This window comes from Phaethon aethereus (genome assembly GCF_964289735.1).
Source record: "Phaethon aethereus genome assembly, chromosome: 1".
Lineage (NCBI taxonomy): Eukaryota > Metazoa > Chordata > Aves > Phaethontiformes > Phaethontidae > Phaethon > Phaethon aethereus.
The window spans coordinates 116,266,950-116,279,410 of record NC_138575.1 but is presented as its reverse complement, the minus strand read 5'-3'; the positions used below and the strand labels follow the sequence as shown (position 1 = coordinate 116,279,410).

General features: G+C 43.4%; 1 protein-coding gene across 1 annotated transcript; it reads right to left on the bottom strand.

Annotated features, from left to right (window-relative positions):
* Nucleotides 1-3,644: 3,644 nt before the first annotated feature.
* HEMK2 (HemK methyltransferase 2, ETF1 glutamine and histone H4 lysine) lies at nucleotides 3,645-9,110 on the bottom strand (the record flags this gene model as incomplete). Its single annotated transcript, XM_082008532.1, has 6 exons — nucleotides 3,645-3,754; nucleotides 4,798-4,939; nucleotides 5,624-5,707; nucleotides 6,621-6,711; nucleotides 7,327-7,416; nucleotides 8,968-9,110. The coding sequence occupies 6 exons, from the start codon at nucleotides 9,108-9,110 to the stop codon at nucleotides 3,645-3,647; spliced, it is 660 nt and encodes a 219-aa protein (XP_081864658.1).
* Nucleotides 9,111-12,461: the final 3,351 nt, after the last annotated feature.

Here is a 12,461-nt window from a genome sequence, read left to right as displayed (position 1 = left end):
TTACTGGCAAGTATGACACTACATAGAAGGTCTGTATCTGCCAAGCAGCTTATTCTCATGCGCATTGAATGCAGGAATATGTCTCCCAAAACTCTCCAGAAAGTGTTGTGTTCTTTGGTCTTCTAGGAGAAGGGAGTAGGCGTGCCCTGGCAAATGCCACGTGTAATGAGCAGACCTCTGTGTAGAAGTTTAAAAACTTTAAAATACGAAAAAGTTACCTGGCTTGTTACTAGTTCCCAGTCTTCACTAGGATGATGGTAGCATACTAAGAATCAGTTCTTACAGAGTTCACCAATGTTCTTACTTGGATTGCATTTTGACAAGTGCTTCCACTAAAGCTGCAGCCGACAGCAATACAGTGGGGCCAAGAGAATCAACTCATGATTTATTAAAGTGCACACATATTTTCTTGTCTAAATATCCAGCTGTTAGTGCAGTGCAATTCTTTCTGTTGAAAGCATGTTATGTTTTTTGACACTTTCTGATCTTCTACTCTGATTTTCATTATTCTGTCCTTTAATTTAAAACCACGTATGCTGATGAGCATTGTGATCTACCGTGCAAGATGACTGCACTTTCTTATCTTTGATTACCACTTTTAAAACTAATTCTTTAGCCGTAACTAAAAGCTAGACAGATAAACCAAAAATTCCTTTTGTTAAACCTGTAGTTTGATTCTATTGTGTGTTTTGACTAGATCTTAAAATTGTCTTTTGATGTGACTTTTGCTCCGCAACCTTTGTTAGCCAAAGTGGTTAACAACATAAAACTTCTAGAGCGGTCTAAGGATGACAGCATTTCGGTTCATTCAAACAGCCCTATGGCTATAATTAGAACATCAGAAACCATGATTCTATGTAAAAGCAAAATCGTTAAGCATAAAACCTTCTCTCCTTAACAGTTTTGTAAGGGAGAACTGAACCAAAAAAAAGAGTGTGGCTTAGCAAAGGGTCTGCCATCAAGTCAAAAAGGTTCTAGAAGTAGGAGGCAGTTGAACTGAAAATGACTTAACAGAACTAGTTGGTAAGTTGCAAGAACAAAACTTTGCTTAAATTCTTCAGTGGAAAACTGTGTTATTTCACAGATGGCCACCAAGTTTACTCTCAGTTTTTCACCTTTGACATTCCTTAGGCAAGTGTGGTGTTGACCCTTGCTGGACACCAGGTGCCCTCCAAAGCTGCTCTATCACTCCCCTCCTCAGCTGGGCAGGGGAGAGCAAATGTAACCGAAGGCTCGTTGGTTGAGATAAAGACAGGGAGAGATCATTCAGCAACTACCATCACAGGCAAAACAGACTCGAGTTGGGGAAAAATTAATTTAATTTATTACCAATCAAATCAGAGTAGGATAATGAGAAAATAAAAACTAATCTTAAAACACCTTCCCCCTACCCCTTCCATCCTCCCAGGCTCAGCTTAACTCCTGAGTTCTCTGCTTCCTCCCCTGCAGCAGTGCAGGGGGATGGGGCATGGGGGTTGTGGTCAGTTCATCACACCTTGTCTCTGCTGCTCCTTCCCCCTCAGGGGGAGGACTCCTCACACTCTTCCCCGGCTCCAGCCTGGGGTCCCTCCCACGGGAGACAGTCCTCCATGAACTTCTCCAACGTGAGTCCTTCCCACAGGCTGCAGTTCTTCATGAACTGCTCCAGCCTGGGTCCCTTCCACGGGGTGCCATCCTTCAGGAACAGCCTGCTCCAGCCTAGGTCCCCCCCAGGGTCACAAGTCCTGCCAGCAAACCTGCTCAGCCTGGGCTCCTCTCTCCATGGGTCCTGCCAGGAGCCTGCTCCAGCACGGACTGCCCACGGGGTCACGGCCTCCTTCGGGCATCACCTGCTCTAGTGTGGGCTCCTCCCTGGGCTCCAGGTGGAGATCTGCTCCAGCATGGAGCGCCATGGCTGCAGGGGGACAGCCAGCCTCACCATGGTTTTCACCAGGGGCTGCCAGGGACCCTCTGCTCCGGCGCCTGGAGCACCTCCTGCCCCTCCTTCTTTACTGTCTGCACAGGTGTTTCTCTCACATGTTCTCATTCCTCTCTTTCAGTTGCTGTTGCACAGCAGTTTTTTTGCCATTCTTAAATGGTGCTACCACCATTGTTTATTGGCTCAGTCTTGGCCAGTGGCAGGTCTGGAGCTGGCTGGCACTGGCTCTGGGGAAGCCACTCCTGTAGCTCCCCCACTACCAAAACCTTGCCTCGCAAACCCAATACAAGTTACTCAGAAGGTGAGAATCAACAAGTCTCCCTTTGACCTGTATCAGTCAAAAGTAGCTTCTCATATGCCCTTGCAGTAAAATACCTCAAATGGTCGAGGTAGTTTTGCAGTCGCATGTTTCTGCTAACAGCACCTACACTTCTTACATGTTGTTATGCCTGTCCAAAAACTCCTTTTTTCAATCTTCTAGATAACTTTTTTTTTTTTGGGGTGGTCAGCTCAAAACATGGAAAAATTTTTCATACCTGTGCAAATTTACTTCTAAAGTCTTAAATAAAATAGTCTTTGCAGTGCCTCAGCATCCTGCAAAAAAACCCAAAACCAATCTTGGACCTTAATCTCCATAAAAGAGCTAGCTAATGGTTCATCATAGCATCACTTAAAGTTTCTGTTGACACAAACCCTTAAAGGTCAGTTTCTTTGAAAGCATTCTCCCCGACAGTGCTAGTGCATACCTGAACTGCCTCTACTTTTGTGCTGCATGTGAGCAAAACACCTTCCTCATAGGACTGTGCCCACCTCGCAGCACACGTCTCCTCATGCTGCTGGGACAACGCCCCATTAGAACCTTCTGCGGGCAGAAGCAAAGGAAAGCTCTTCATCAGGGTCTGATGGTCAGGAAATACCTTCCTCTTCTGAATAATGCTTTTAAGAGAGGACTTTTATTCCATTTGTTTACTTACAGTCATGGTTTTCAGCTACCCAGCAACTAGCCTTTCTAATAGCATCTTACGTAGTATTTTTTCTCCCTTAATACCTTTTCATGGATGAGAATTCTTCATCTAATCCACATCTCCATAGTAGTACCCTCCTTGTAAAATGGCATAAAAGGGAGCACAATATTGTCCAGAGGACTTCAGGAGAACAATAGGTTGCCTTTGTCCCAGCTCTTGAGATAGACTTACTGCATCATCCTGTTTAAAGTACACTGTTTCCTTACAATAGAAACAAACTCAGCAACTGTACCTTAGACCTGTAAAAGTGCCTGATACTACATCAAAATGAATAACACTGATTCTAAGTATTCATGTAAACCTAGCGTAGGTGTAGACTAGCTATTAAAACAGGAAGAATTATATCAAGTACGTTATTTTAATAAGCCACAATGACAAATATACAAATACCTATTTGTAGAGGAAACAGTCTTTAGTGCTTAAGTGCAAGGAACAAGGAAGAGTATTTCACGGTTCCCCCACAGCTGTCCTGCGGATAGCCAGAGTACAACTGTACTTCTGACAGCAGATAATAGCTGGTTAACATCCAGAATAAAAATAAATACAGTCTTGATGAGTTTCACTGCAGTAATCTGGAAGTGAGGACACACCTTAAGAGAGTGAAAATCTTGTCTTATAACTTGATTTGATAACTCCGTGTTCAACCTCCGTACTCCGTGTTCAACCTTCTGCATGCCTAGTATCTGGAAGGTTAAGAGCAGTTATGAAGACTTCCTAAACTTGAGGACAGTAAGCATCTCTTGTCCCGCTTGCCTGGAAAGTACTCGTGTGCCTTCTAAGCCACATTTCTTCATTGTTTCCAGAATTTCATCTGTAATTGAAAGTGCAGTGTTACAACCGAGCTTACACAGAAATTGGCTGTAAAAGGCAGTGCTAATCTATCTGCCAAACATAAGCTGTAAAGCAAAGATTATAAACTGTGTCCTCTTACTCTGTCAGACAGTAATTTTTATGCAAAGTAGTCTTCCACCAAGAACAAATAAAGTTAACAATTTACTGACTGAAGTTCTGTATTTTGGTATTATAGCAATGAACAGTTCAGTTATGAAGCTAATTTGTAGAAGGAACTGGAATTTGTAGCACCTTCTCCTAAAAGCTGCCTAACCAGGTGTAAAAGAATAATCTTTCTTTTTGATACTACTTGATAACGTATAGCCATTAAGCATTAGATCAGAAGGAGCAAGTCTGAATCTTTTCTCTAAGTGTGTCAAAATGAAAGACATCACACTTCCAAGTAAAGGCTTTTGCCTTTTAAGTTTACACCACCATTCTCTTTCATGAGAAAGGGTTGGCCTGGCTTTGTTACGTAGTCCAGCAGATTTACAGTCACCTTTCAGACTTGGAATTGAAATCTTACAGAGCTGCTGGGCTCAGGACCTACATATTACCTTTTTCCAAACTAGCTTAGGGCATTCTAGTTTTGGCAAATCTGCTTATATTTTTTGTTTAGCTCACCATACACTCAAGGCACAAGGCACGAATTCAGAAAAGGGATTCCAAGAAGCAACAGGTTACATAGAAGTCCCTTTGTAGATTAGATACCCACACAAACTTGAAAGATGAGAAGCACAAGTGTCCACAAGATGCCACAGTTTGTATGAGGAATACAGATACACTCTACCTGCCTATAGCATTTCTGAAAAATGACCTAGAACACCTGTATGAATTTCAATACATGCTGTCAATATTCCGTTAGTTGCTATCACCACTTGTTAGATTCAACTGATGTTATGTACTACTTTTTCTTGTTTACTGAAGTCTGATAACCTACAGAACATTGCTGTGATCAACGTTTTGATTAATACAGTGTTAAATCTCATTTGGCATATCTAAAGGTCCAAAGAAAGTGTTTACCTGGATTATTTTCTTTAATTGTGACCAAGTAGAATAATCCTCCTGGGGAAAGTAGGTCTGGTACTAATGGAAAAACTCTATCCATTACTTCTCTGCCCTTTTTGCCACCAGCCCAGGATGCCTCTATTCCATGGCTTTCCACCTAGGAAGAATGAACGCAAAGATTGTCTTCGTACAGAATGACAGAAGTGTCAGTGATAGTCATAAAGAGAAAGATCACAATAATCTCTACCTTTAGGTGTCTGCCATTAGAAATCTGACAACTTTGATGCAGCAGATTGGTTTATGCAGGAAAATTACTTCAGAACTACTTCCTACATGCTGAACATCCTACTTTTGTTTGAAATTCTATTCTTAAACTGAATTACAAGTGCTACATTTTGTCACATGCTTTGTATGTATTTTCTTGTCATGTTTTATGAGCTTGTTTGCCAAACAGAAGGTGGCCAGTAAACCTTTTTAAGTGTTCCTGGGTCCATTTCTGAGAGTTTGTGGAAGAAGAGGATATTTATTTTGCATGGAACAAAAGCATTTCCATTGAAAGTCTTCTATAAGAATGCCTTAGCATGCCTAACAGAAATCTTACATGGTTTATACTTGATGGAGAAACTATGTATTGAGAAGCAGCAGCTAGCAATCCTTACTCCCATGTAGTCTTTATAAGCAAATCTAGTAAATCATTTTCACTAAAACAGTGCTGGTCCTACAACATCCTTTACCATTTCAAAAAAACCCTACAGTTTTCATACCAGAGCTTATTTGATTTGCCGCCTCTCCTCTGACAGTAGAAATACCATTTTTATTGTGTATTTCAAATTTTTCCTACCTCTTCAGAAGGTGTTGCCACATACGGTGGATTAAATAACAGTAGATCAACCTTCCCATTTAATCTTGGAGATAGTCCTTTGACCTATAGATGAAGTTGATGATTCTTTTGGTTTCTTTTTTTTTTGAAACATAAAGAATGCAAACATTTTGTAAAAATACAGTTACATAGTGCTGGATAGTCTGAGCATTTCAGCCTGACTCAGGAACACTAAGCTTTACTTTCTACGTGCAAGAGAAGCATCAAGAAGTATTACCTATGCATAGCACAACGATTTCAATAGTCTTAAGACTATGTTATGTATAGGATGTAGAAGAGCAAAAGACACATATGCAGACACAAAGGTAGTACTTTATTCTTGCTCAGTTCAGAATTTAAATTAGATATAGAAGAATTCTGAATTCATCACCGGATAACATTTGTTACCCAAAATGATCAGTCTGTGACAACTGCAGTTCAGTTCTCAAGTATGAGCAGTCATTCATTCATTTTAGATCACATTTATTCTTGCCTATCTTCACCGTCTTTTATAAACATATATATATACAGGGTATTTTAAACAAATATCTTGCTAAAGAGATAAGAAACTTGATCTTTTCTCCATATCAAATTTTGTAAGAAAAAAAAGCAACGATGTACAGAGTTCCTAATAACTCAGAAAGAGCTGAGAAGCAAGAACTGCATAGCATTAGAGGAAGGGCTAGGATAATGTCAGGTTGCTGCAGAGTTCCTTGTACAGCATTTTCCAAACTATATCTACATAATTTATTTTAAAAATAAATGCAATGAATTTTTAAAGCTTAAATTTGCATTTTAGAGCTTGAGTAGTTTGGTTTTCCCTTCTTTCAGAAACACTTTGGCATTTTGTTGGTTTTTTCATCTGTGCTTATTAAAAGAATGTTTGTTCTAGACTTTATGGTTATTTTTCAGTATCTCTAATAAGTATTAAAAAATTACAAAAACTATAAAGAGGATATTATTGAAACTTCTATCTTACCAAGTCAGTAATGACTGGCTGAAGGTGAACATTGTTAAGCAGAGCTGTCTCCAGCGTACAGTAAGCTGCCATCGGGTTGATATCTGTACATCTAAAAGCAAAATATTACGAAGTGTAAGGTACTGGCTACTGTATCTGGAAGTTTAACCCTGTGTACCACACACTAATTTATGTACTCTCAATGAAAATATCCTTTCCAGCATCCTTTACCTTGCAAGCAAATAGCAAAAAACAGACAGTAAAATATGCACAATGTATCAGCAGCTAAAGCAGTCAACACTGCACTGGAAGCTTTAATGACTGAAAGCTGAAATATCGGATTTCCTTTGCAATGCTAGCTCTGCATAAATATATATGCATACAAAACTCAGTTACTGCCAACACCCAGGTAACTAATGTTATGTCATCAGACCTCAGTAAGACTAGTCAGTGGCTAAAATTTAGGATTCAACCCAGCAAAAACAAGTGTAAGCTTAGCAATTTGTCTGAGAGGTAGGAAAATGGAATTTAGTCGCATGATTGTTACAGAACCTGAAGTAAATAGTTTAGGCTCTCTTTGCTTTGATTTCCATGTCTGTAGAATTGAGTTAGAATTTCTTTGTGAAAAGAACAGTTTTTAAAATGTGAAAATGGAATGTATTTATGTGAGGGGTAAGTATTCTTTATTATTGCATGCAACAGTTTAAATAAGTGCTATTATACTTACATGTACAGTGCACTGGATCCGATAATGGAAGACGCTAGAAACGTTGAGACCACACCAGATCCAGATCCTATTTCAAGGCAGATCTCAACTCTGAAGAGAGAAAAGTCCGGATGACTTTTATTTCTAACATGTAAGAGCACCTGCAACAGATGCAGAATTAAAGTATCATAGAGTCATAAAGGTTGGAAAAGACCTTTAAGATCATCAAGTCCAACCGTCAACCCAATACCACCATACCCACTTAGCCATGTCCCGAAGTGCCACGTCTACACATTTTTTGAACACCTCCAGGGATGGCGACTCCACCACCTCCCTGGCAGCCTGTTCCAATGTTTGACCACTCTCTCCGTAAAGAAATTTTTCCTCATATCTAATCTAAACCTCCCCTGGCGCAACTCGAGGCCATTTCCTCTCGTCCTATCACTAGTTACTTGGGAGAAGAGACCAACACCCACCTCGTCAAAACCCCCTTCCAGGTAGTTGTAGAGAGCGATAAGGTCTCCTCTCAGCCTCCTCTTCTCCAGACTGAACAACCCCAGTTCCCTCAGCCGCTCCTCATAAGACTTGTGCTCCAGACCCCTCACCAGCTTCATTGCCCTTCTCTGGACATGCTCAAGCACCTCAGCATCCTTCTTGTAGCGAGGGGCCCAAAACTGAACACAGGATTCGAGGTGCGGCCTCACCAGTGCTGAGTACAGGGGCACAATCACTTCCCTGCTCCTGCTGGCCACACTAGTTCTGATACAGGCCAGAACGCTGTTGGCCGCCTTGGCCACCTGGGCACACTGCCGGCTCATGTTCAGCCGGCTGTCAACCAGCACCCCTGGGCCCTTCTGCCGGGCAGCTCTCCCAGCCAGTCCTCCCCAAGCCTGTAGCCTTGCATGGGGTTGTTGTGACTGTCACGACAGTGTTATGAAACCTGCTGCCAAAGCGCCCTTCTCCCACACAGGCTGAAATATTTGCTGGTGACACGGCCTTCAAAGCCCACGTCATCCTGTTTCGTAATGGCTGCCAGGTCTACTTGTGCCTGTACAGGCTACTGCTTCTCAGAGGCCACTTTGGGAAACGCACATTTCCCCGTGCCTAACGTTAACGTTTCCATTAACTACACAATCTCAACAGCACAGGCTACATTGCTACAGCATTTATTGCACATTTATTGCACATTTATTGCAGTGAGACTGAACTCCAACAGAAGTCACGGCAGGTGACCGTGAAGCCACGCAACGAAAGCAGGGCTCAAAGGCAGAGTACCTCAGGAGAGCTGCGGCCAGCTCTGGGCAAACTGCAGTGGCAGGCAAGTTCAGTTACTCCTCAGATCAGCCCCTCGGGTGATTTCTGTGGCGGTTAGAGTCACCTAGACATAGGACAGCCACTGACACCCGGTCGCAACCCGAGCAGCTACGCAACTCCGACAGCTTCTTCAGGGTTGAGACACGGACGTTTCTGCACATTCAAATTCCTGCTACTGCCACCAAATACAAACCCCGGGCCCGAGGGACGGGGTAGCCCCCTCCCCCCGGCCCCCGCGCGCGGAGCCGTTAGCACCGCCCCCCCGCCGCTGGCGGCAAGGGCTGGCCCCGCCCCTCCCTCCTATTGGCCGCTCTCGAGGGTCGCTCCCGCCCCTCCCGGCGCGCCTACCGAGCCTCCCTCAGGCGGGCCGCGTCCAGCTCCAGGGCATCCAGCAGCAGGAAGGTGTCCTCGGCCGGCTCGTACACATCCCCGAACGGCCCGTGCGGCCCCACGTGGTCGTACCGCGGCGTAGGGAGCGTGGGCGACGCCATCACGTCCCGCCCCCCGGGTGCGCATGCGCAGACACGCCCATCCGTCCTGGCCGACGCGACGGGGACAGGGGGCGGGGCCAAGTCCTCTGCCCGGCGCGCTGGGGCCACGACGTGGGAAGGCGTGTGTTGCGCGGGGCTCCCCGCGGGGGCGCGCCGGGGCACTCGCGCCACCGACACCGCCGATGGGAGGGCGCCGGCTTGGCCCCGCCCCTAGCGCGGGTTTAACGGCCCGCTGGCCGCGCGACGTCCCCTTTGGCCTTGGTGTCAGTGACGCTGCAGCGTTAAGTGGCAGTGCAAAGGGCCATCTTAAGTGAAATTCCAACGTCAGGTTTCGTCGTGCTGATTTCACCGATCCTCATGACAAATCTTCGCTAGTCAGGCAAGGACAGTTTGGTGAGCACAGGCCTGGCTGCCCCCGAAGATTGATGTGAAAGGGACATGCTGGTCTTGCTAATTATTTTTGTGTCAGCTTCCCAAATTAATTGCTTTTCCATCATGAGAAAACCATAACCTTTGCACGGCAAGTTAGCAGGAAGCCAAAAGAAAGAGATGCTGAGGAAGTTTCTGTGTGGCAATTCTGCAGTGAAGCACCCAGGGGAAAGACTTAACACTGACGCTCAGATGAAGCTCTTTTTTCCCAGTTATGAAAGAATATGTTTGTGTGACTCTTTGCCAGCGACAGTTGACAATTGTCAATTGACAATCCTTAGGTCCAACCAGCTACAGCTGATGGCATCCTTAGGTCGAACCCTAAGAACTTCCAAATTCAAATGAAAATGAGCCTCTACAAAACTGAGAACTGAGGGGAAATCCCAGAGGAAAGATCAGATTAACAATCTGCTCTGCACAACAAAACAGAAATGAGCAAATTCTGATCAAAAGCAGGAGAGAGAGGGGTATGAACTCTAATTCCCCTGAAATCTCTGTGTTCAATTATCAATGCACTGAACACTCAAATTCTGAGAGCGAGAGAAATGCCTAAGTCAATGAAGGAAAAGGGTGATCATGGAATCACAGAATCATTAAAGTTGGAAAAGACCTTTAAGATCATCAAGTCCAACCGTCAACCCAACACCACCATGCCCACTAAACCATGTCCCAAAGTGGCGTGTCTACACGTCTTTTGAACACTTCCAGGGATGGTGACTCCACCACCTCCCTGGGCAGCCTGTTCCAATGCTTGACCACCCTCTCGGTGAAGAAATTCTTCCTCATATCCAATCTAAACCTCCCCTGGCACAACTTGAGGCCATTTCGTCTCGTCCTATCACTAGTTACTTGGGAGAAGAGACCAACACCCTCGTCGCCACAACCCCCTTCCAGGTAGTTGTAGAGAGCGATAAGGTCTCCTCTCAGCCTCCTCTTCTCCAGACTAAACAACCCCAGTTCCCTCAATTGCTCCTCATAAGACTTGTGCTCCAGACCCCTCACCAGCTTCGTTGCCCTTCTCTGGACACGCTCCAGCACCTCAACATCCTTCTTGTAGTGAGGGGGCCAAAACTGAACACAGGATTTGAGGTGTGAATCAACATGCCAGAGTCTTAAAACATTATTATGATAACTTCAAAAAACATCTGTTTTGGGAAAAGAAGGAAAAAAAAAAAAGAGAGAACATGACTAATCCAATAGATAAATCTTTGTTGCCTTAAGTACATTTAAGGGTTGAGGTGTTTCTTGTTTGCTAGCCTCCATTTTTGGCTCTGGAACTAGGGAAGGATAGCCAGTTTCCATTTTTAATTTGCAACTGTAAAAGACCTCTGTAAAACAGAGGGTATCTTATATTTCTACAGGATAACTACTTGATTTTTTAGCAGCCCATAGTTCATATATGTATGTAACTAATTTTGAAGCTAATTTTATTCTGTTTATTTCTGTATCCACTGTAGGTCATCTTTGCATAGGAATATAGGAAAACACAGAAAGGGAGTTCCTGCTTCATGGAGGGGTCTCACCCTTTACCCTCCATTGCAAAGAACTGTGAAGTAGATGCTTTGTCCTGAAAGCTCATAGAACATCTAGTCCACATACCCATGTGAGGAAAAAAAGTTGTCATCAATATACTTAGTCCTTGCAGTAACCAGAAACTTGTTTGGGTAAATTCTTAGAGAAAGGACTATGCCTGCACACTACAGACAAACGAAAGATCAGCAAACGCTGAATTTCCGTGACTCTTAGTGCAGGGGGTGAGAATTCCATTCTCACTGCAGATGTGGTGACTGGTGTTACCTGACCCAAGTGCTGGACACCAGCTCACCAGCCAGGTATCTGGAGGACTTAGCTGAAAATTCAGCATTAGTGCATCCTGCCTTTAGCTGTGGCCCACCTTCAACGTTTCCAAGTAAAATCAACATGCTACTCTTTAGCCTCAAAGCCAATGCCTCTTCAAGTAGCCAAGAGAGATTATGGAGAATCATAATTAATATACCAGAAATACATGCAAAGAATTATGATCAGCCAGTAGTAAGGAAGTGTCCTTTATGTCCAATCTTTTGGAGTAAGACAATGCAATCAGATATCCAGAGATTAATAATCAGAGATCCAAACAGGAGATTTTAACTCAAGGATCACAGAAATGAAACCATCAAGCTTTATTTTAAAACAGTTTAGGTTCCTTGCTGCACTGTCTACCATGTAAAGCAATTCTAGAAAGTCAGAGGTTCAGGAAGGTTCAGTTTCCAGAGTAAATTTATTCATGGACCTGATCTTGTGCTAGTATTACCTTTTAGTTAAAAAAGTTACTTTCTTTCAATTTATTCCCCCCTGTGAAGTGTTGTCATAACCCATCTCAACCTTCATTTTGCCAACAAAATTAACTGTTGTTGCCTCCTAATTTATGTCCTTATCATGCTCATTCCTGAACCTGTTCTGATAGGAGTTATTCTGACTTTCAACATGGTGTCTGCATACAGACTAAATGAGATCTTAGCCTGTGAGACGATACTAATGGTTTCCTTACTGGAAATCCCATGACTTGATGCAGAGTAGGATTGTTGCTTTTGTGTCAGAATGGCGGGTTCTCCTGACAGAAGTTAACAATGTCTGCTCTTCCTAAATTAACCTCCATTATCAATGGAGCATGATAGGCTCCTTCATGGGGCAGGAGCCTGTCTGGAGACAATACCATTTTTTTTAATGCAAAAGGAAACCCAGAAGATACTCCTTCAGTTCATCCATCTTCCCAATGATTTGCTTCTGCGCCAGAGGAACAAGTACTTGTAAAACATATTAAGTTTGCATAAAATACTTTGGCAAAATGAAGTCATGTTAAGAGACAGAATTTTGCACTGTGTCCATATTAGGAAAATTAATTCTTTGGATATATTTTTTTAATCTCTACAGGTGGTCGGGCTT